This window comes from Dermacentor albipictus, chromosome 2 (assembly GCF_038994185.2).
Source record: "Dermacentor albipictus isolate Rhodes 1998 colony chromosome 2, USDA_Dalb.pri_finalv2, whole genome shotgun sequence".
Lineage (NCBI taxonomy): Eukaryota > Metazoa > Arthropoda > Arachnida > Ixodida > Ixodidae > Dermacentor > Dermacentor albipictus.
Window position 1 is genome coordinate 168,694,664 of NC_091822.1, and position 23,241 is coordinate 168,717,904.

The 23,241-nt window shown below is 48.5% G+C and overlaps 2 protein-coding genes across 4 annotated transcripts in view; one reads left to right on the top strand and one right to left on the bottom strand.

Moving 5' to 3' along the window:
* Positions 1–19,546, bottom strand: part of LOC135910651 (uncharacterized) — a 33,099-nt gene extending 13,553 nt beyond the window's left edge. For all 3 annotated transcript variants that reach the window (XM_065442672.2, XM_070534408.1, XM_070534407.1), the window contains exons 1-9: positions 19,397–19,546; positions 18,587–18,702; positions 18,111–18,260; positions 16,785–17,087; positions 8,610–8,741; positions 6,243–6,331; positions 4,935–5,153; positions 2,233–2,470; positions 1,425–1,647 (exon numbers count right to left, since the gene is read on the bottom strand). In XM_065442672.2, the coding sequence (XP_065298744.1) occupies positions 1,425–1,647; positions 2,233–2,470; positions 4,935–5,153; positions 6,243–6,331; positions 8,610–8,741; positions 16,785–17,087; positions 18,111–18,260; positions 18,587–18,702; positions 19,397–19,442 (1,516 nt within the window). In that variant the 5' untranslated portion in view covers positions 19,443–19,546. The remainder of the gene's footprint in view (positions 1–1,424; positions 1,648–2,232; positions 2,471–4,934; positions 5,154–6,242; positions 6,332–8,609; positions 8,742–16,784; positions 17,088–18,110; positions 18,261–18,586; positions 18,703–19,396) is intronic.
* Positions 1–23,241, top strand: part of LOC135900901 (uncharacterized) — a 435,375-nt gene that overhangs the window by 396,519 nt on the left and 15,615 nt on the right. The gene's annotated exons all lie outside the window — the stretch shown is intronic.

Consider the following 23,241-nt stretch of genomic DNA (forward strand, 5'->3'; position numbering starts at 1 on the left):
CGCAGGTGGGGAACGATGTCCCACGTCTTCGAATTACGCGCGTGATGCTCGCGTCGTGGTCACTTTCTTGTGTACTTGTGTGTTACTACTAGAAACAACCTTGGTTGGGAATGTTAGCCAGCGCCGTCACTCACAAACCTTGGCGGTGGATGTGAAACATCCTTTCTGCCGCAGGCGTCACGAGTACGTAATCATTCTGGTTGAAGGCAACTGGTCAATATATATATATATATATATATATATATATATATATATATATATATATATATATATATATATATATATATATATATATATATATATATATATATATGGGAACGAGAAGAAAGGGGGTTAACCGAGGGGCCCGATTTTATGCGATTTTTTAAAAAAAAAAACAATGGGCACAGATGTAGACGCTTGCGCACGTTTTATGCGAAGCATATTACGAGAGCTCAACCCAGCTCCTCAGGCGCGGCGGTGTCGCCTTGAAACCACGTGACACCGTGACGTCACGACAGAGGAGAAGTGGCTTTGGCTTAACTCTTGCAAGACGGGCTGGGTGGGAATCGAACCAGGGTCTCCGGAGTGTGGGACGGAGACGCTACCACTGAGCCACGAATACGATGCTTCAAAGCGGTACAAAAGCGCCTCTAGTGAATGCGGTGTTGCCTTAGAAACGAGCTGTTTCTAAGGCGTGCGTCTCTTGCTCAGGCGCACATTTCGTTGCCGCGCCGAACGCTGCTTTGCTCGACGCTCACCGCGTCCAATGCGGGGCGCGTAGTCGCTGCCCTGTAGCCCATTGTCTTACACCCCTTGGCGGGTCGACGGGAACGCTGTCGCGTTCCACTCTTGAAGGCGAAGCAGTAATGCATGAGTTGTTTCTTCGTCTAGCCGAACCAAATATAGCCAAGCAACAGCAGTTCACCAGGCTAAACAGTGGTTCAACAACTGAAATAAAGGCTAGTATGCTTCGCATCCTGGGCTTAACCTTACCTAAGCCACAGCCATTTTTTTATTAGTCATATCATAAGAAGCCAACAAACACTGATACCAAGGACAACACAGGGGAAATTACTTGTGCTTAATAAATGAAATAAAGAAACGATAAATTAATGGAAATTAAAGTGGATGAAAACACAACTTTCCGCAGGTGGGAACCGAACCCTTATGATATAATGCTTATGATTATGCTTCTTATGATATATATATATATATATATATATATATATATATATATATATATATATATATATATATATATATATATATATATATATATATATATATATATATATATATATATATATATATATAATGGCTACAGGCGTCAAGATTGGCCCTTGACCCTCTCTCTCTCTCATAATTTTTTTTCTTCCTCCATGAGAACAACACCCCTGAAACAGGGAACGATATGGGGACGGTGCGAACCGACGGGCTCTCACTTGCGTTGGAGACGCTGGATCGGTCATCCGCGCGGAACCGTTGGAAGGCTCTGTGACCGTCGCGACCCGGCATCAACGGCTGGTTCGGATAGCGGATGGAGATGCGGCGCGCCTGCAAGCGGCCTGAGCCACCGGAGCCGCCAGAGTTTTGCTCCGCACGGGACGGGCCCAGCGTGGCGGCCATCGAGACGCGACGCTGCATCGACGCGGCCGGCCGGAATCCCTGCGCGCAGAACGCAAGCAGCGTGACGAGCAAGATACAGCCGAAGGGACGGCATCTTGAGGAATTCATTCTGCGCGAGAAGTAAATGTAGCTGTGCTATAGCGTCTTACGCGCCTGCCATCCCAAAAATAATGGCGGAAGCCCACTGTGAGGGATTGGCCGTGAATCGGGTCTTAGTAGGGAAGCAGAGAAGACTTAAACATACAAACTAAGTACCTTTGTGCACTTTCATTATGTGCGGTTACTACAGGTGTGTTCCCTACGTGTATTTTCTACGTGTGCTCTCTGTACACTCCTTCTCCGCGTGTCATTTTCCACGTCTGTTCTTTCTGTGCGTTTCACTGTCTGCAATCTCTGTGTCAATTCTCTACTTTCCAGCTGCGTGTTCTTTCCGCGCGCTACTCGTTAATTTCCCTCGGAGCGTTCCATACGTGCGCTGCTTTTGCATATACCCTCTGAATATCGCTCCATCACTTATCGCAGTTCGCCTATGTGCACTTTTGTCCACACACCAGGCTCTCGTTGTGTTTGCTTTTCTGACCACTCTCTCGCTTGTTTCTTAATTTGCTTTATATGTACGCGCACCTGGGTCGCCGAGTCGGATGGCGCGGCGGATTTGGCGAAGGCGACACCGGAACCACTCGCCGCGACGCCGATGACCTTCGGAGCGCTGGTCGGCGACAACGAGGACCCATGGTCCGAGGACGTGGCTTCCGCCACGGGTGCGCCTTCTCCGCCAGTTCGGGCCGCGGTGAAAGATGCCGGCTTCCCAAACGAGGCACGCAAGGAGGCGGATGATTGTTGCGACGGCGTGAACCAAGGGCTGAAAAGGGAAGGAGACGCACGGGGCGGCAACCAGATTCCGGGTTACATTATACGCGCATTTTCACCCATCGTCAGCGTATTTACTAACGCAGCAATGACGTAGGGTGAGCGGATGGCATCTTCCGCTTGATTGTAACCTCCTCCTTGTTCGCAGAGCTTAATGTACTTGTCCGCGCGAGACAGGCGAGAAAAGAAAGACAGGATGCCCCACACAAGTTAGCAGGCTCGACAAGAGGACAAAACAGACAAAAGGTGGCAGACACGAGACAAGCGATAGTCTTGCCTGGTCTTGTCATGCCTGTCTTCTTTTGTCCCGTCTAACGCGTGCGCTTGTCAAGCGTGCTATACACAAGCAAACTAGCCCAGCAAAACGTTCTATTAAATCACGCACGTACACAAGCCCAGAGTGTGTGGCTTTCCTTTCTTTATTTTTTTTCTGACTGTTCTGTGCACTTAATACACAGTAAACAGATAAACTAGCTCAGCTTTCTATTCTTTTGAGGGATTGCTATAATTTCGCGGATGTCGTGGAACGTTTGTCATGGTAGCCATTGGCATGGGAAGGCTTGGTTGTGTTGTGGATGTGCAGGTGTCAAACTTCGTGTGCTCATGGCCTCCTACTCGCCCTGACTAATTACTCACTGGCGCGTCGCCTCGTATCGGAAGTCGTGGTCTGTCGTATTGTTTGCGTGCCTCTTGCCTCGCTATAGCAAATCGTGCGGCCGCCGATGGTATCTGTCGCGGGCAGACTTCGGCGCCGAGCGAGCGGAACGCGGTACATCGCGTTGTTCTTTACGACATATATGGTAAATACCACGCGCCGGCCGGCACTTATGCGAAAAACTGCGCTGGACACTAGTTGTTTGTGGTTGTACGGAAGGTACTCTTTACGCGGAAGCACTACGCGAACTGAAGATGACGACGTGCCTTGCTGGATCTGGGCTGGCTACCAGCTTCTCCAGTGCTTGTATACTACCCTTGTATGTATATGCGTTGCGAATCGTTGCCTTTTTTTTACCTTGCCCTGGTTCGGACCCTTTTCTGAAATGCGTACGCATTTTACCAATAACGATTTGTACCTTTACATGGCCGCACACAGATCGCAACAAATTTTGAACAACATAAGACGCCCAGCAGCACATTGTTTTTTTAGCTAAACTTAACCGTCGCTTTTGCTGCGACATTGCTGTTGTCGGTTTTGCCTGCTGTATAAGAAGAACGTGTCTGAACAGACTCCCTCGAAGCAAGCGTTCCTCTGGTGTCCTCTCACGCTCAGAAGATTTCCAAGAATACCTTCGAAGACCAACGAGCGAAATTTTCCCGCAAACAAGATTTTTCGTGCATTTTGACGCAGCATTCGTAAAATCGTAGACGGAGCCAGAAATCGTAAACTTCACGAGAGAATGAATTCGAGGGAATTGACAAGCATATAAACTAAACGTCCTTGAAAAGGGCCTATACCCAAGTTTGGGCATCGCTATAGAGCAAACGCGGTGCGTAAATCATTCGGTGACGACGGTGCCTGCAAAATATTGTACCGATGTATTCCGCGAGAACGGCTTGAACTTCAATCGAAAGTACGTGCCCCACTGTTTTATGAGAGCGACCAATCGCTTCGCCAGAGCAAAGGCGATGTCGTAACCGCTGGTGTTCGGCGCACGCGATCAACGCTAGGAATTGTCGCGAACCGCAAAGCGCGCTAGACCACCACCGGAAATGCGCACCGCAGTAAGAAAGGAAGGACAGAAAGAGAGAAAGAAAATACGCAAGCGAGGCAGCAATCGTGATGTAAGCGTCACGTGTTTCGTCGGCTCCGACATGGGAGAAAGGCTGGGGACGAATGTCGTTCGCGGACGCTGACCTAGGGATAGCGGGACGGCCCCTGCTGAGAGAAGGCCGAGTAGCTCGCCCCTTCGCGCTGCGTTTTACTCCGGAAGCTGTAGAGCAGCATACTGCAGCGGCGTTCTACCGAAAGGATTTTTCAAAAGCGTGTCAGTAATACCGGAGACAGACAAGACAAGACAAGACAAGACAAGACAAGACAGACAGACAGACAGACAGACAGACAGACAGACAGACAGACAGACAGACAGACAGACAGACAGACAGACAGACAGACAGACAGAAGACAAGACAGACAGACAAGACAAGACAAGACAGACAGACAGACAGACAGACAGACAGACAGACAGAGAACTTTAATGAATACCGGAGATAGGAGCAAACTAAATGCTGCCAGGTGAGAGAGATAGAGAGAGTGATTGCCTCTACCTCTGTGCAATCACTCTCTTTCTCTCGGCTCGCAACATTTGCTTAGCATCTCCGGTGTTCCTAACACGCCTTAATATATACCACGGCAGAATGCGCCCTGCAGTGTGCTCTACAGCTTCCAGCGTGTAAGAACCTTCTCCGACGATGCCTGGAAAGAGCGAACGCCAGCATAGATGGCACCACCGACGCACCTGGGGTTAGATGTGCGGCTGGTGTTGGGCTCCTCCTGCTGCGAGGCCGGCATGTCGTGGGTCACGCGACGGTGCTCGTTGTACTCGAACACGTGAGGCTTGTCGGCGAACGATTGACGGCGACGCTTGGCACGGATCAGTTTGCCTTCCGGCGGCTTCGACTCGTTCGGGGGCGTCGACGCCTTGCCCGGTGGGAGGTCGGCGGCGAACCGGGTAGCGCTTCGCGAGACGAAAAGGGAGAAAAAAAAAAATGCGTTCGCAAGTGTCGTTGTACCAAAGGTATTCGCGAAAATGGTCGATCGGAAATAGGGCTCCAGCGAACAAGGACATCTTCTTGTAGCAGGACATGTTATCCTGCAAATTAATTTTACGATATACGGTCGAAATTCTGCAATGGCGACGCTTTGAGCTAATCAGAGAGGCTGTATTGCAGGCCTGTGGGTCAAAAAATACTGACCGGAAGGTGATATCGACAATACGGCGGAATTTGTCAATGCCCGGAATAGCACCCCGGTTCATGAGCGAAATCAATGGCTTCTAACCTGTTGGCATAAATAACGCTGTAAATGTTATTTCCCTCCCACAAAACTATATAGAGTGCACTGATGAGCGCTACTATAACACTTACTATATACTGTTCGTGAGGTATCATAATCTTAGCATCAAACTATACGCTAGTGCAGTCACTTGCACGAGGCCTTGTTTTGAAAACAGTATGCGGTGGGATGGCAAATATAAACGAGTCTGTGGTGGAGACAGCAAAATGCTGTTGGAAGAATGCTCGCGTAACGGTATAGAGAAAACACTGATTGAAAAAAAAAAACAATAGCGTGAAAATAAAAATAAAAACCAGAGACAAGATGAGTACACAGGGCTGGTGCTTGTGTACTGGTCTGATTGAAAGAATAGAAGTAGACTGGTTGAAAGAACATTGGCTACTATAAGGATTTCAGATGTTTTGTTGGCACGAACAACGGATATCACGAGCTGAGAATATACGCAACAGAAAGTTAAAAGACAACAATTAAGCTTGGCGAAATGAGCCACGAGCGCGTTTCAAACTGGATGCTCATTAAATCAACTCGTCCAGTTCAATTCAACTGGTCCATTCCATCCAATGATTTCATCCGTCCTATCCAATCCGACCGCGCAGCACCATATATACATTCAAACGAATGCCGTCCGCTACGTCGGCTCGCACGTCAGGATGACGTGCTTGACGAGCCGACGTCAGCCTGACGTCAGCTCACGTTCAGCTACACGTTCAATCATGTTCAGCTACACGCAAAAGACTGCCGTAGATTATACCTGGGCGCGCACGCTCCAGCGGCGTCCTGTGCGGCTGCAAACTTGGAGGGCTTGAGGATGGACACCTTGCGCTTCAGCGCCACGACTCTCTGCATGCGTGTCGAGAAGACACCCCTGTTCCCGTACATGCCGAGACACTTCGCCGTGTGGCTTAGAGCATACAGTGCCACAGCTGTTGAACTGGGGGCAAGTGCTTATATCGCTCATACTCGGAACAGCGCGGAGAGAGAGCAACGCGATGCAGAAGAGACCGCTCCCAAGACGAACCAACAGCGACTCGGCCAAGTTTCAGTTATCTGCATGTCTTTTGATCGGGCGGCTGCGGCGCTGCAGAAGCGAAGGTGGGACGAACGAGGGGTGGTGCCGTGTAGTCGTTGGTCTCGCCTTGTCAGTCGAAGGAAATCGGGTCGCACTCGATCAGCCGCAAGTACTATGGACCCGCCTACCGAGGCAGCCGAAATTTACTTAAATGGAGGACGATAAGTGTCTTGTCCTTTGGGGTAAGAACGGGATGAGAGGAACATAGTTTGCTTAGATAGTTCACCGTTCGGCCTCGCGACGAGATGTGCTACAGCCTCCTCCTATAGTTAGCTCAAATTGTAGAGCGACCGCCCCGGAAGGGCATTATAATACCATCTTCATTCCCCGGACCAGTACGCATCGATGTGAAACGTCAAATGGCTCACTGAGCGAAAAAAGCTGGCGCGAGGCGTGTGCAGCAGCGAAACGGCTCCTTAATACCCAATGGCTGCGATGCCACGTCATGAGCGCACGAGTGAGCAAATTTAATAAAAGAAACAAACGCTTTATACGACATAATGCAGAAATGAAAACGTATTGGTTCAACGGTGGTTACCGTTAGCGCCTAGCTGACCTTTATTTTCTTTTGTATTAGCGATAGACGGTGCACGTTTTTTTTTTTTTTCAAGCGCAAGTTAGATAAAAGGTTTATGCTTGGTGTACAATTGCATTGCGCCACATAAGACTTTTTTTTCAGGACATTATGATTTAAAAAATATTGTAGAATAATCTATGTAAGTACCTTGAGAAAGTATGTAGGTTATAAAGAAATGGTATCTCGTAGCCCTGCCGTAACGATTGCCGCTCTTGACGTATAAGTGCTCATCCTCCACATTGAACTGATGACATAAAACTTTACTTTCATGACGCTTCCTTTTCATAAAGCTTTGATCAGCTCGCGAGCTTCGAGTGAACTGAACTGATATGCAAGCGTTTACTGAGAAGGAAACCGAGAGGTCAGTCCGAGGCGTTAATCTCTCGCTTGCTACAGCGTATACGAATCTAGGAAAAGAGAAAGAGAGAAGGAAGACGATAGCAAGGGGCGTACAGTTATAGGGGCAAGATACACACAGTAATACCCGTGTCACACGGGCGTTTGGAAGGCCTTCCAACCGATAGTCAGTTGACTCAAAGGTCAAGTTCGAGCTGCCACACGGGCCGTTTCGAAGGCCGCCGAGTCAAAGGTCTATCGAGTCAACGGAGCACCTTACAACTCTATCGAAATCTCGATGGCCTTTGAGCAACGGAAGCGGAAACAGCGCGAACATGCCTTCTCGTTCACATTGTGCTCGTACTCACGGTTAGAAAGAACAAATCAAACCAAATGCTCTTAAAATACTATGTATGATTGTTACTATGTACTATGTTATTCATTATTCAATAAACTGTTTTTGCCACTTAAGATGTGCGAACACACACGAGAACGGCAGCCGCATCGAGCCACATTTTCGCTACTCAACAACTTAAAAACTATACATATATGTACGACAATGAATAAACAAATTTTTTTTAATGTATAAACAAATATAAAAGAAATTATAGTGCTTCTAAATGGTTTTAACGTTGTTTAACTTTTCGTGACATGAAAACGAAAATAAAGATCCGCAGCACCACACAATTTTGCGAGAAACGCCTGAACCACTCAACGGCCTTTCAAAAGTCCCGTGTAGCAGCGTGACAACTCCTTTGAGTCGATAGAGTTGTGGCGTTTCAAAGGCCGTTGACTGGAAGGCCTTCCAAATGTGCCCGTGTGACACAGGTATAAGACGATGGAGTACTCCTTGAAATCTCGTCCTCAATTACACTCTTGTGCCAAAGACGCTCTCAACCCCAGACAGTTCACGTGCTGAAAATTGAATTCCCTTAAGCATTTAATTCTTAGAATAGGTTCCGTTACGGTCGAGAGTCGACGACAATGTGACCCGAAGTATTCGGGCGCCGCCGCCGCGGCTACAGCGCCGCCCGCAAAGGGTCTCTGCGCGTAACCGTGGACTCCAAGACCCGAGACGCAAAAGCGGTACACGTGCGTGATCTCCGAGGCCCTGGACGCTTCCCACTTATGTGTACCCTGGAATCCGGGCTATCCGTGCCGCGCTTGTCGGCGTCCCAACACTCGACCGAGTCCTGGTCGGCGAGGCCCATCCGGTGACGTTTCCACAGGGCCACGGCCAGCTCCTCGTACAGCATCAGTGTGTCCACCTGCGCCGTCGAGTGTGTGTCAGTATTGCCAAGCGTCGTTTCACTGTTTGCCAGCTTTGTTCTCGTCAAGTTGTCGCTCTGCGTAAGACGTGCCAACACATGTCCGCGACTTCTGGTCTCTTGCGGCCAAAACGTACATTATCGAATGCACGCGAGCGCTATTAGCCCCGAGAAAGAGGAATGGCGCCCTCTGGCGAGTGACGTCACGGCCAGGACGCCGCTCGCTCCGGCTCGCTCGGCTGCCGCGCGCGCTCGTTCCCTTCGTGTATGCTTGGGGTATAGGTGGCTCGAGCCGTACGTATTGAAGAATAAGTCGGCTTCTTTCAGCTGCAATACCTTAACCACAGTTTCTTCTTCAAAAGCGTGTGAGTCGAGAAACTTTGCGACTTGGATATCGCAAGCTAAGTAGCGTTAAAGGGGTCTACAAGGTTTTGCAATGCATATATGCGCCGTGTCTATCGGTAAATTTTGACTAAAAAGAGAATATCTGCAAATTCAACGCGCGAAGTTGTGTATGATGCTTCGCTAAACACTTAACATTCCTTTAGTATTTAGCTATGAGAGGTATTGCATTTTACGTGGAAGAAAAATTTGGTAATTGGCGTCAACATGTTATCCGATATTAGAAAGACACTGCCCAGCGAAGCTGTCATCATGATTCCTATTACTCTGTTGTGTTGTTCTATTCAAATATGGCCATTCATTAATGCGTAAAAAAATAGTTAGGCGCGCATTTCTTATGAAAATGTTTGCTGCTACTTTCATCCCCCTCTGAAACAGGCCTCCAAAAAACGAATTGCTCATGGCTGCTAACACGACGGCGTGTCATGTAGAGTATTTACATATTTAATTCACAAACACCATAGTAGCAATCACCTGAGAGAAAAGTTTCGTTGTTTAGATCGACAGCCACTCAATTGAAAGTGATGAAATGTATCATAGTGGCCCTCAGTAGCCTTTATCGACAATATGGCCCACCCCTGATCACGTAACGGTAGCAATCGACTGTCCGTATGGCGAGGCACGCTATGTTCGCGAAACCCATCAGTTCACTTCAACTTCGAATTAAAACCATAAAGCATTTTTTTACAGTGCCAACTGGAATGGCTAAAGTATTCTCGAGCTACTACTACGCAGCTTAGATTGCCTACAAAAGGAAAATTCAAGCACCTTTTGTCTCACCATGTCTCGATCCAGCATTATTTAATTATACAAACGGATAACTATTCGCTTCGTCGGTACTTAAAAGAGAACCTTGCAGGCTAATTTAAGTTTACTCCAATCCAATCGCAAACATTCATAAAGAAAGCACCACAAGCCTTGCATATACTTTCACTTGATTTCTGACCCTCCACAGGGGGAATTTCGATATCTTCAATATGTCCCATACTACTAGTCATTGACGCTTCGACTGCTTTCTGGCTACAGCTATGTGGTCCAGCAGGCATACTTCACTAAAAAAATTGGGCCGAGCAGCCTGTGTCAGTTTGCCAAACAGATTCGTCATGTATATTCCTTAAGCAACAAGCACCAGTAAATTTCTCAAGTGAGTTTGATGTGATTTGATTTATTAATTTCCGTTTACACACACACATGTACAGAGGAGTGGTAAATGGAGGTGGATGAGGGAAAAAAGCCGCACAGACGCGGCTTGAGGTAATCTCACCCTCTTAGGTACAATATGGCTGCATGGGGTAACACATCAAGCGCCATATAAATTACATCTATATAGTGGCCATAAAACATTGCAGTTATACAATATATGAAAGCACAGTGAAATATTTCCATGATAACAATGCAAAACACACTGCGGCATTGAAATAAATAAATGATATTCACTTGGTAACATAGACAAAAAAAGAGGAACATAACATGCATTATTAATCATTAACAAACGCGCTCTAAAGAGGTGAGTTGAACGTGTAGCACGGAAAAGGGAATATATATTGGTACATTCCTATTTGTACTCTGTAAATAGCTGTAAGCCTTCATTAACTGTACTTCAAATTTCCGCTGCTTAAAAAAAATAAACACGTGAAGAACCGCCTAATGTTGACAAGCAGTTAAAGAAGCAAGTGAGGCGTGTAGAATCTAAGCTCCAGTATTAGTTAAGTCACCGTGCTACTGCCGAGCGTTTCTGTGAGGAAATGCAAAAATTCGATATTATACCATGAACTACTCGTCGTGAGCAAACCTGTTTTAGCGGAATAAAATCAACGTAACTGCTGTAGTAGTCATATATAGCCAGCTTTGTGACATACTTGTTGCACCGCGGCAGGTATGGTATCATAACTGGATTCCTATAGGTTATGCTTTTGCGATTGTCTATCCGCGTATGAAAAACCCGCAATGGGCTGGTCTGCGTCGCTTCGGCTGGCACTGTAGCGTTGCCTTCGAGAGCTGCATTGTTGTCTAAGAAATTAGCTCTTTGAATAAATGTTCGCAAAGGAAGACGTCATAAAAATATATTTGAGACGACCACCATAAGTATACAAGCAGAGAGAACGAGGGCGAACAAACGAAAACACCGCAGAAAGCGCCCGTACAACGCACGAACTGTAGCAGACGACAGGCGCGAGTCCCCTCCCTGACGTCACGCGAGCGGCGCTCGCAGCGCCGCTCGTGTTCGTTCTCGGGGCTAATAGCGATCTTTTTTATGCGAAGCATATTACTAGAGCTCAACCCAGCTCCTCAGGCGCGGCGGTGTCGCCTTCAATACCACGTGACACCGTGATGTCACGACAGAGGAGAAACGGGACTCCAACTCGAGCCGTCGCTCGCGGCGTCGCCTTCAAGGCTGACCACGTGACACCGTGACGTCACGACAGAGGAGAAACGGGGCTCCAACTCGCGCCGTCGCTCGCGGCGTCGCGGCGGTATATAAGCAGCTGCGCTTGCCTCTGCTAGACACTCACGAGGTGAGATGCCTCCTGGAGACAGAGCTGCTCGTTGGAATGAGAAGCGAAGGTTGCGGCGTGCTACAGAAACTGTTTCTAGGTGGCTTTGCTACGGCGCACCGACTTAGCGCCCCGCATCGGACGCGGTGAGCGTCGAGCAACGCAGCGTTCGGCGCGACAACGAAATGTGCGCCTGAGCAAGCGCCGCACGCCTGAGCCGACGACACCGGCTTTTCTGCGACACGAGCTCCTTAACGCTGTCGCGTTAAAATAAAGGCTAGTATGCTTCGCATCCTGGGCTTAACCTTAGCTAAGCCACAGCCATTTTTATGCCTACAAACAGAGTTCTCAGAAGACTTCCTGTTAAGCCGTCTGGAACAACACTTACAAAAGCCTGTGAATTCATAAAGAGTCATCCGGTTGGTGACAGTCTTTCTGTGGAGTTGGAGCGTTCGACAAGTGAATTTATCGCCAAGTAAAACAGAAAAGGACCATGCATGAGCTCGACGTATAGTGCACGTTCCCTATATCGGAAAACGCATCAAGAATATGTGCCTACAGTATATCATGCGGCAAATAATCTTTTTTTTCTTGACTACATTTACTGTCAGAAATGCAGGACAGGAAGTTGTCTGGGGTCCTGAAGACACTGCTGCCACGAAGCGCATAAAAAGGGCTATACCGAGGAACACGTATAATCAGCTGACGATGTCGACCTGCGAGATTAATATTCGACTACCGACGACTGCGTTCGCCGTTATCGAAATCCCGGGGCGCCTCGTCCTTATCGGCACAAGTTCGCTCAAGAAGGAGTTAAGATCCTCAACTCGCATTTCTGGCAGCATTTGATTCTTCTCTCCGAGTATGCCGATATGGGCCACTCTTGCATGTGCGAGTATTAGCTACGGCTGGAGTACGCCTGCAGAATACGAATACAAGCTTCGGCTGCGATTGGCTGCAACTAGATGTCTAACTTATATATACGATGAGCAAAACGAGGACAAGGCAAAAGCGGGAGCCAACGTTTCGACAAGTCCCCGTGTTTCCCAAACTTATATATAGTGATATATGATATATATAGTGATATAGTGATATATATAGTGACGTTTTCGGATTCCGCCATGTTTGCTTTAGATGACCAAGCCCGGCCTTCGAGGAAATTTAGTACACCATACATCGGTGATCCGGCAAGCCACCATGTATACCGAACGGCATGAATGGCTGTCGTTGGCAGAGAGCCAACGGTGTCCCGCGGACGGGAACACCCAGACCACGCAACAGACATTGCTGATGAGACGAAGGGTGTCCCACGTTACGACAGCAACCTGTCATGAAATTCGGCGAGAATTGCGCTCTCTATCACAGAACCAGCTCTGTCCTGCCGACATGACTTTTAATCGTGGCATTTGGGGCTATATATACGAGTTGATGGCACAACTGTCGCAGTTATTAAAACATAGAGGCAGTGCCGTGTGGCACTAGTAGCACCAGACACTCCTCTGAAAACTGGCCTTACGCTGTTAGATAATTTACACCGTCCAGAGTGAATAAGGGTATAAATGAGCCTATAACTTCTTGAATGTAAGAGCGAGAGTTACAAATCTATTTACACCTTAGTTACTTTAAAAGTTTGTAAATTATCTTACAGCGTATACGCCCGTGCCTGTGCTGGCCATCGCACGGTATCGATTAACAGATTGCTGGCGAAAGCTACAAAAGACGCGAGCAAACAGGGCGCGACTAAAAGTCTAAAAAAAAACTTGATAAAGGACTAAAAACTAAAAAACTAAAAACTAAGAAGTCTAAAAAAAGTTATTTGTAAAAAAAAATATCCAAATGCGATTAAACCGCTGTGCGAGCTGCGATGCTTCCTTTTTGCACATACGCGAGCGCACTGATGCTTTTATGCTGTCATGTGCTTCAATCAATCAATCAATCAATCAATCAATCAATCAATCAATCAATCAATCAATCAATCAATGTATTGTTCCACAACATATTTCACAGGTCAAGGTATACAGGAGGAGGTCCCATAGTCAAAGAGTGAATTGAGACCTCCTAGAACGTATTATCATATGTGCTGCATTTTAGGCCAAACTTCAAAATTCAGGACAAACTTCAGCCGGTAGCATCTACGCGTCTGGTACTCTTGCAACTCCTTCATGGACGGGTTGGTTTACGAGAACTGTTGGCAATTAAAACGATGATATTAATACTATGCCACATAGAACTGCATTTCACCTCTGCATTCGCAGCTAATTCTTAACTGTACATTTATCTCTTACTCCGAGCTCTAGCTGAGTACGTCCGTAATGCGCTGTAAGATCTGGTGATACTTGGTGGTGAAAATTAATATTTGCGCCATGCTTCATAATCAGGTCGTGACTGTGGCACGTAGAAGCCCAGAATTTGGTTTTAGTTTGTGCACCTTATAGGCAAAATCAATTTCGAAGCAAGCACTCCGGACTACAGACGCTGAACTTTAATAAAAATTTATTCTCTCTTCTACACACTATGCGACTTGCCCAAACCCACTGAATTCATCATTCTTTATCTCAGCTAGACCTACACTCAGATTTGCCTCATAGTGAATAAATTTGATCTCTAAAGGACTCGCGTCACATCCTTTGTTTCACATGTCTTTGTGCGCATCCAACACCTTATACTGTATTATGCGCTCGGCCAGCATTTCGCGTTGGTCTGCTCACAGAATAATTTGACGTTGATAATTCGATTTGCTGGCAAAGCAAGCTGTTCCGCTGCAGACTGGCACTGAGGCAACTCACGAAAAACAATGAAATGGTACGTACAATTCGACACTGTGTTTGCACTTGTAGTTTCGCTACCGTGAGTTGCGAGTATCGCCCTTCGTCTCTGCACAACAAAAATCTGTAATAAGCGATGAAAAAATTCACGCAGAAACTCCTCTGGGAGTTGTATAAGTATGCGTAAGCATTGTGTCGCCTGCTCATCTCCACGCAATCCAGTGTCATTATCGATGTTACGAAACTTGATCTGAAGTGAAGGTGCTAAAATGACGGAGGACAAAGAAGAAACACACATCTGATCTTGATCGTGCCGATAAAAAACGACAGCGCTGCGGCGCGACGAACTGATGCGGGCGGCGCCGCAAGGTGCACTGATAACGCAAGTACTGCAGGGGGAGGCGCCGGGTGCGCTGATGACGTTCCGGTCATAATAAGCCGTTATCGCTCTTCAGCGCCTTTTGTCCGTCCGCGTCGAACCACTATGAACCGTGAGCAAACGTACTCCGGCGGCTGCGGCTGCGTGTGGCACAGCCACGCTGACCGAATCTTGAAAGTGATCTGCGATGCGGACAGAGAGTACCGACTGCTGATAGCTTCGCGCGCTGTGCTTTCGCCGCTTTGCGTTCGCGGGCCCGTTATCTCGAAAGCGATCTGCGAAAGGGTCAGGGTGCGGCGTGTGCGGAGAGCTTCGTGAGCGCCTAGTTCTCGTTAGTTCCCGCCACTTCGTTCACGTTGAAGCGACAGGCAGCACGAAGGTAAAGACTCTCGCTGCTGCGGGCTCTTATCTTGAAAGCTATCGCCTTGGGTGACGGACGGACGGGTGGTTTTTCTTGTTGGGTAAGCATGGAAATGCTTACGCATTTTTTTTTAAAAGCGAAGTTTGGGCCGAGTTGCGTGTGCATCGTCAGAACAAAACGCCATGCCAGGGCAGTGACCTAAATTGCGCGCCGCTCGTAAAACACTCCTAACACTCCGGAGCACTTGCATACGCTCGCAATTCATTGCGAAGGCCACAATTAACCCACACACTTTGAGCTTTAATTGCCTACATATTAGTCATACGTGTTCAATATTTAACAGAGAAGGGCCTTGGAACTCGCGCTTCTCGCAACACATTGCACTAAAAAAAAAGAACAAAATAATAAAAGCCCGAGGGTATACAGCGAGAAAGGTACAACTGCGCAAAAGGTACACTTCATGTCAAAAGTAAATTCAATACGTTGCCTGCGACCGCAGGCTGACTATACAGGCTGTTGAATGGTGTTTTGGGGGTACGCCATGCAAGCTCCAACACCCAGGGGAGTCAAAAGAACAGGTATATAGGCCAGATTTCATTGACAATAGACCAGTTCGTAGATTGCGCTTTGTCGCCTTTTTCTGTGGTCTCCCGTCCTGGTTACCAGTTTTACTCAGTTGTACTCAGCGCAATACAAGATTGACGAACACTAACTAGCCCAATTTCTAGCTTTACTCGCGCGCTCGCCATCCATACGTCCGCAGTGGCAGGAGCGCCACGGGAACTGCACCTCGCATCCCAATGACATTTGTGTGGTGAAAGCGCTGAGTAGGCCGCATACTTTTGACGAAGGCTGCACATTCTTTTTAGGTGCTGTATTGTAAACGCATGCGCGCTCGTACCTTTACGAGTACAACGTGTGCGGTTTCTCTCACCAAATCATTGCTATTTAGGAGAAGCGCCGGTGTTTGTAAGGAGTGCCAGAAAAACATTAACCACACCAGGTCTATAGCCAACTTGACACGAAATAGAAGCTATTATGCTACAAGATTTCCGGAATATTGGTTTGTGCCATACCCACGTACCAACGATGCGAAACAAAAGCTTTCATACACTTTACCGCATTTATTAAATAAGTTAATAAACGATGGTATTGATGTTTTTTTCTTGCAGTAAGAACGAGTTAATAATTTACTTTGGTGCCTATTAGCCTTTAATCTCTGTATAAGTAGGCTTCTTTTTATTGAGTTATGTATTTTTTATTGCTATCTGCTGTATGAACACTTGTATGATAACGTTTATTGTTTTTGTTTTGTTCTTTCTCTCTTACCCCCCCTTTTTGCCATCTGTTTGTTTTCTGCTGCTGCTGTCACGAGAAGGTTTGGGGACTAGTCAAATTGCTCTTTTGCAACTTCTTTCCTGATATCCTCCATAAACTTGTATATTTATGGAAATAAATTCATTCATTCATTCATTCATTCATTCATTCACCCATTCATTCATTCATTCATCCAGTCATTCATTAATCCATGTATTAATTAATTAATTAATTAATTAATTCGTTTGCATGTATTTTTGTTTGTCGGTGCATCGTTTGGAAGAAATCGGCAAACTATAGCTGCTCTCCGAGCCACGCACGCACATCGCACGGTCGGCCCGTGGTGTCTTCGGCGACGGCGCGGTCGAGGCAGCGCTGCGCGTCCTGCAGGCCTTCCTTGCGCACGAAGTTGCAGAGGCGCTCCGCGAGGCACGTGACCAACACGGTCACGAGGCTCTGCGGCAGCACCAGCGAGGCCACGAACGTCGAGGCCGTCAGCAGCACGAGCACCGGCCCGGCGCGGCTTCCGAAGCGGCCCACGAGTGCGTAGCTGAGCCGACCGACGGTCGACGTTTCGTCGCTCACCAGCACGAGCCAAAGCAGGAGCAGGGCCGTCAGAACGTCCACCTGACCGCGAGAAGCAAAAAGACAAAAGGACGCGCCGCCCAATATGAAGGAGTTCACTAGGGTTGAGGATTGGGCGAGTTGGCATTGTATTCTAAAATTGGTACAGCCTAACATAGAAATGAAGAAACAAACCGAGCCGGCCAGATGAAAGAATAGGGCGCCGTATTCTTTCATCTCGTCGGCTCGGCTTGTTTCTTCCTTTCTATGTTGCACTGTACCAGTTTTACAGTCAAGGAGACCACAACACGACGCATTGGAGTTCAAACGTTTCCTAACGTGCTTCAACAGTGGACCTCTTTGATTTGTCGTCCCGGACTGTCCAGGGTTGACCGAGACGCTGCATACGCAACGCTGATTGGCTGAAAGCACCACCTCGGGATGTCAGGGACACCGTGGTCAGGGTCTACCAGGGAGAAATCATCAAAGGGGCCCAGTAGTGGAAGCACAGCCAATATTCCTGACACATCGTCCGACGGATCGTACGACTTTGGCGCACATGCCTGCAGGAGGCACATCCTGCAGCGTGGAGTCCGATATGACGTGCGACGCAACGTGCTGGACATGGTTGTCGGTGCGACTAGCACGTTGTATGCAGCATCGTGCCAGGTGTTTTAGGTGAGCCCACTGTAGCCATCCGATTTCATGTCACGTTTGTAGTGATCGGAAGGACGATGCGTCGGAAAGATGGCTTCTTACGCGATTGAGAGTTTGCACAATCAAGTTTAACGAGAATACTTAAGTTACAGATGCACTTGCGCTTTGTGAAAAAAAAACGTACACAAATAACGCATTGGTAACTTGCTAGACGAGTACAAGTTGTGGACGCAGATATCCGTTCTGTCTCTCCCTAGTATACATCACCCGTTATCTGTTCGACGCATTACCTATGCCTCGTCCAACACCCCTTCTCCGATTATCATCTGTTCGTCATTTTAACGCACATTTATAGATCACCGTACACCTGTCAACGTGATGTCTTGACGCAGCGTTACGTTGTGTTCGTCCTTCGATCTCTCAACGCACCGAGAAATAATTGGTGGCGACTTGCTCGTGTCCCATGATGCCGAGCAGGGGCAAGGCGATAGCCGGCAGCAAGGCCAGGACTGGCCTGGGAATGGGGCGAACTTGCCACCAGGACATCATCAGCAGGACGCAGTAGAAGCACTTGCTTTCCTGCATCGCCCAGTTCCACACATTTGTGGTGTATAGCGCGGCGCCAAGAACAGACACAGACAGGAACAGACCGCACGGTAAGGATCGCTGTATTTCAGCTGAACGTTTGTTGCAGACACGCGACAAGTATACGCAAAGCAGACGGCACCGAAACGAGCCAAAGGACACGAAAGAAACACACACACACCCGTTTTACGATTTCAATACGCCATTCTTACAATAGCGATACACTAATACCTATTCCCCCGCTTACCTACAGCCAACAGCCAACAGACTAACGCACCTAATTGAGTAATACCAGCTTCTACTATCACGTGGTAACGAACCTTGGTGCCGGGGTAGAGCACGGGGCACAGGTAGAACGGCATCAGGTAGCTGAGCATACCCGACGTGTCACGCTTCGATGTGTCTGCCCGGCTCCAGCTCCATCGCTTTGCCAGCTCTGCACAGCCGATGGCGGCCGACGACGGTGGTTCAAAAGATAAGTGCCAATATTCAGGGGGAAAAAAAAGCTATAACGCTAAAGGTTATTCGCAGGAGCAGATGACAACCGATCGCGACCTAGGACATATCCGCGAAGGTGGCAGGCCACTGCTCCCGTCAGCTTTTGTTTCCAAAACGGCGCTGGCACCTCACGGTTAAAAATAAATAGCATACGTATCAACTCTGCTGACGACTCCATAAAGAGCACACCACGTCCCGTGCTACGAGTAGTACGTTCAGTTGCATCTTCGTTTGGTCATTTCGGAGCACCCTGGCGGTCGTGCAAGACCACAGTGCAACTGCCTCGCATATTCAGATCACTTAAGTAGCATTATTGTGACATTGTTCACGCTATGTGAGCGTCCTTATACTGTCGCGGTATGGATGCACGAAATGGCCTGTGAGGCTTCGCAGGATCGACTCGGGAAGGACCAGTGAAATGCGTCACATAATTTTACCACGGGGCTAACTGTGCGTCAGTAGGAATGATAGAGCCAGACTATAACCCTACGAGCTCCCGCACAGCTCGCAGTTAAGACGTGAAAAACCGCGTTACATGAGCGACCGCGACGCGAACGTATAGATCTATCTGCAATGACCATTCGAAGGGGCCGTAACGGCGGTTTCCGAGTCGCGTCAGGGCGTGATCTCACCGCTGAGAGAGATGCGCCTGGCGTCTCTGCTGATCCTCCTTCCCATGGCAGTTGCGCTGGCAGCGAAGCGGAATCAAGTCAGAATGTTCGGATGAGCCGATCTGCGCTGGCAGCGAGCGAGCGTGAACGACTCCCGTGACGGCCGGCACGCGGTGAGAACGAGGCGCGCGAAGAGCGTGCTTTACGACGATGATGATTCCTTCAACAATGACGCAAACCTCCCGACGGATTGATTGGTTGATTGAAAACTTTATTGTTCCACCGAGCTGGGGTGCCCGCCTCTTAACCTACATACAGGTAGGGGGGGAGGACGAAGCAGTCCCCGCGCGTTGAGGACGGTGAGTCTTCACGGCCTCAACGGCCAGGCGGATTGCTCGACGCTGGTCGTCTTCAGCCTCGCTCTGGAGCAAGGCCTCCCAGGCTTCTCTACTGTCAATGTTTTCCTTGGCCCCTGGGGAGCCAGCACACTTCCATATTATATGGTCTAGCGTACCTTCTTGCTTACAAATTTTGCAGAGGGCGTCGTTATAGTCCCTCGTCTGTGGTAAGTAGATCCAGTGTGGTGATGTATAATTGTTTCCCTGGAGGCGTCGCCAAATGCGATCAAAAAGCTAGAAGAATACGCGGCGCAGGTCACGGGGATCTTTAGGAAAATTTTACTCAAAGGCAGGGGCCTCAAAGAGAACAGCCTCCCGACGGAACCTCCTGGTTCCGTCGTGGGAGACGCCCACTCCATGAGAGCACAAAGCTCGTGGCCTGCAGCACATCGAATAAAGTTTATTTGCTTCCTTCCTTCCTTGATGTAATAGTTACGCGGAAACCAGCAAGATGGAGAGAAGTAATTAATAAAGGGAATATGAGACATCCACCCACATGTGGCAAATTGCTACAAAGGATACCCATACGGATTCCTCGAAACAAAAAGCCTCGTAGTTGCTTCGAGTTGTTGATGGATTCGACTGCCGTCTGCTAGCCACCTGGTTAGCTCAGATGATAGAGCTGCTGCCCCGGAAAAGCGGTGGTCCCGGGTTCGAGTCCCGGACCAGGACGAATTGTTCTTAGCTACGAGGCTTTTTCTTTCGAAGAACCCGTATGGGTTTCCTTTGTAGCAATTGGCTACATTTGGGTGGATGTTTCATTTTCCCTTTATTAATGCTTTGTGCTTGCGGGAAAGGCCAGGAACGAGTAGGTATGATGACGATGATGATGGTCCAACTTTATTTAGAGCAGTAGTAGTTGATTGGTCGCCTTCCTTGCGGGTGGCTTCCTCGCTCCAGGAAGCCATGTGACCTGACCCCGTTTTTTGTCCTGTTCACCAGCTGACGCTGGTCGTCGGGATTTTAAGCTGGTGAGCTGGATCTCCCACTGCTCCGCTGTAGGGTGGGGAATAAGGAGGATGTACTACTCGTAGCACTCGTATATTTTGAAACTCTGGCTAAAGGTAGCTGGGACACCATGTATGTATGTATGTATGTATGCATGTATGCATGTATGTACGTACAACAGCCATTCATTCTTTTAAAGCTTATAGCTTGTTTGCAACCACACTTTAAGGACGTTGGGAGACTATTCCTGCAGCTATTTTCATTGGTAAGTACTAATCTTGTGTTTAGAACTGATCCTAATTGTACCTGATAGGTAGCGGTCTTTTCTTTTTCACTAGTGAGTACAAGCGTGATATCTAATTATATGGGGGCAAATGTTCCTGTGGTAAATTTGTGCGTCTGCGTTTGAATATTCGGTATCCGATCCGATATTAGATACGTACTATTCGTATTTGATTCGAATTCGAACCATTCGGTTTTCGCCCACCTCCAATGCTATGATGCATAGGAAAATGTTTTTAGAAAGGCGCCAGCGCCACCAACCGCCAGTCGCTTGATGCAAGGCCGGGCAATTCCACTTGTCAGAAGGAAAAGTTCGCGCGCGGCCTAAGCTCAAGTGTTCTGTCGAACAGTATAGGCCCCGCACTAGAGACAAGAAGGAGCAACTGCAATATTTTTTGATATAAGAGAGTGTATATTTTCATTAAATATGCCCGTACGGCTTAGGTCATGCAATGCAAGCCTATTCGAATGGTGCTTAGCACGCACACGTGACCCGCACATAACGCGCAGAGGTAGCCGGAGGCACCGAGTGCTTTCCCAGTGGCGATTCCGGGTGATCGTTGAAAGACACGATCAGCGAGAAAGCCAGGACGGCGTCGAACGTGGCATTCGGCTACCACCAGGACATCATCAGCAGGACGCAGTGGAAGAGCCTTGTACTTTCTTGTAGCACGCGAGGACCGACCTTCCTCGTCCTGGCTCGAGCGACGAACGCCCGAAAACGTCGCCTTCTCGGATGAGACAACGCGCGACGAGTTGTCGCGTCGGGACGGCGGAGCGAGTTTGTGCAGGATGACATCGTGTTGACGTGCAGACCTGGAGCGGTCCCCGGGTACTGTGCCCCGGGCGCGCGTCACGGTGGCGTTAACAAGCTCCAGGTCCGGCTGGAACCTGCGTGGCCAGCTGAGCATGAACAAAAACGGTTTCGTCTGAGCTAGTTGGCGCAGGGTTACTGCAGCGTACAGAGCTTAAGCTTACAGACAAAGCAAAGAAGATGTGACGCGACAAATGGCACAAGTGATCGACGTCTCACAACACAGCCACGTGTCGTGTTCCTTCGTTTTTTTGTCTCTCCTGTCCGTAAATTTATGCTCTACGCTATGGTAAGTAATGAACAATGTCTACAGAAACAACGGGAAATCAGAACGTCATTGATTCAATGCGATTTCAAGTTCTGCGTCCAATTCACATGAATCCGAACTCAGTGTACGATGGTTGTCAGGTGAGCTTGTTGGCTCGCACTTTACAAACAATCAGCAATTATTTTGACAACACGGAAGGAACACCACCCATCGCTTGGCTCTATTCAATTGTCTGACCGCACTTTCCGCAACATTCTTCAGCTAGAATACTGGAAAAGCTGCGGGCGATATGCCGATCCGCTTGTCATCAACGGCACTGTGGAAACTGTGGTAGCCCACCATGGCGTCCATAACCTCGCGGGAATGTTCCCTAACGCACGTGACACTATTCTGCCGCGCGATGCTCCCCGCATAAAACAAAGCCCGCATACCTGAAGCAGGGACGTCTCACAAGGATGAAAACATTGGCACTTTTCGTTGATAACGGCTACATCTCCACGAAACGACGCCTGGAGCGGGCTCACCTTTGGGCAGCGTGGTTGTCTTCTCCGCTTCCACTTTGCACGCGACCGAAGTATTCGACACCACTTTGCACGTGCCCGAAGTATTCGACAGGTGACATGTTTCGATGAGTGGCTCGGATGCGGGGCTGTAACGCGGTTCGCTTGCACAGAAAACCCAGTGGTGCGAAAGCGAGAAGCGGGCGCCACCGTAAGCCCACGCGGCTTTTCTTCTTCCCCCTCTTCTGTGGGACTGAACGCGGTCGGCTTTGTGTCTTCTCAGTGAAACTTCATCCACCCACCTTGTTATCCGTGCACGTGGCACTGACGTCACGCCAGGGGCATCCAATCGGCTATTCGAAATTGTGAAGAGAGAAACTATAGAAGAGAGCACGGCGTATCGGGCAGCTGGCCTCGGCGAGGCAATCTAGCTTTGACGCCGCCCCTGCCCGTCCATTCGGACGCCATCAGTGCGATGTCGCTTTGGAAGGTGTCCTGCACACGGTTGCCGGACTCTCCTGGCGGTGTTCAGCTCATAGTATAGATATTGGTAGCTCCCCCTCCATGCTCTCCCGACCACTGTGGAAGAAGGAAAATCCGGCAGAACCCATCTCACGACGAATGACGGCGTTAACGAGATTTGCAGTGACGCACTG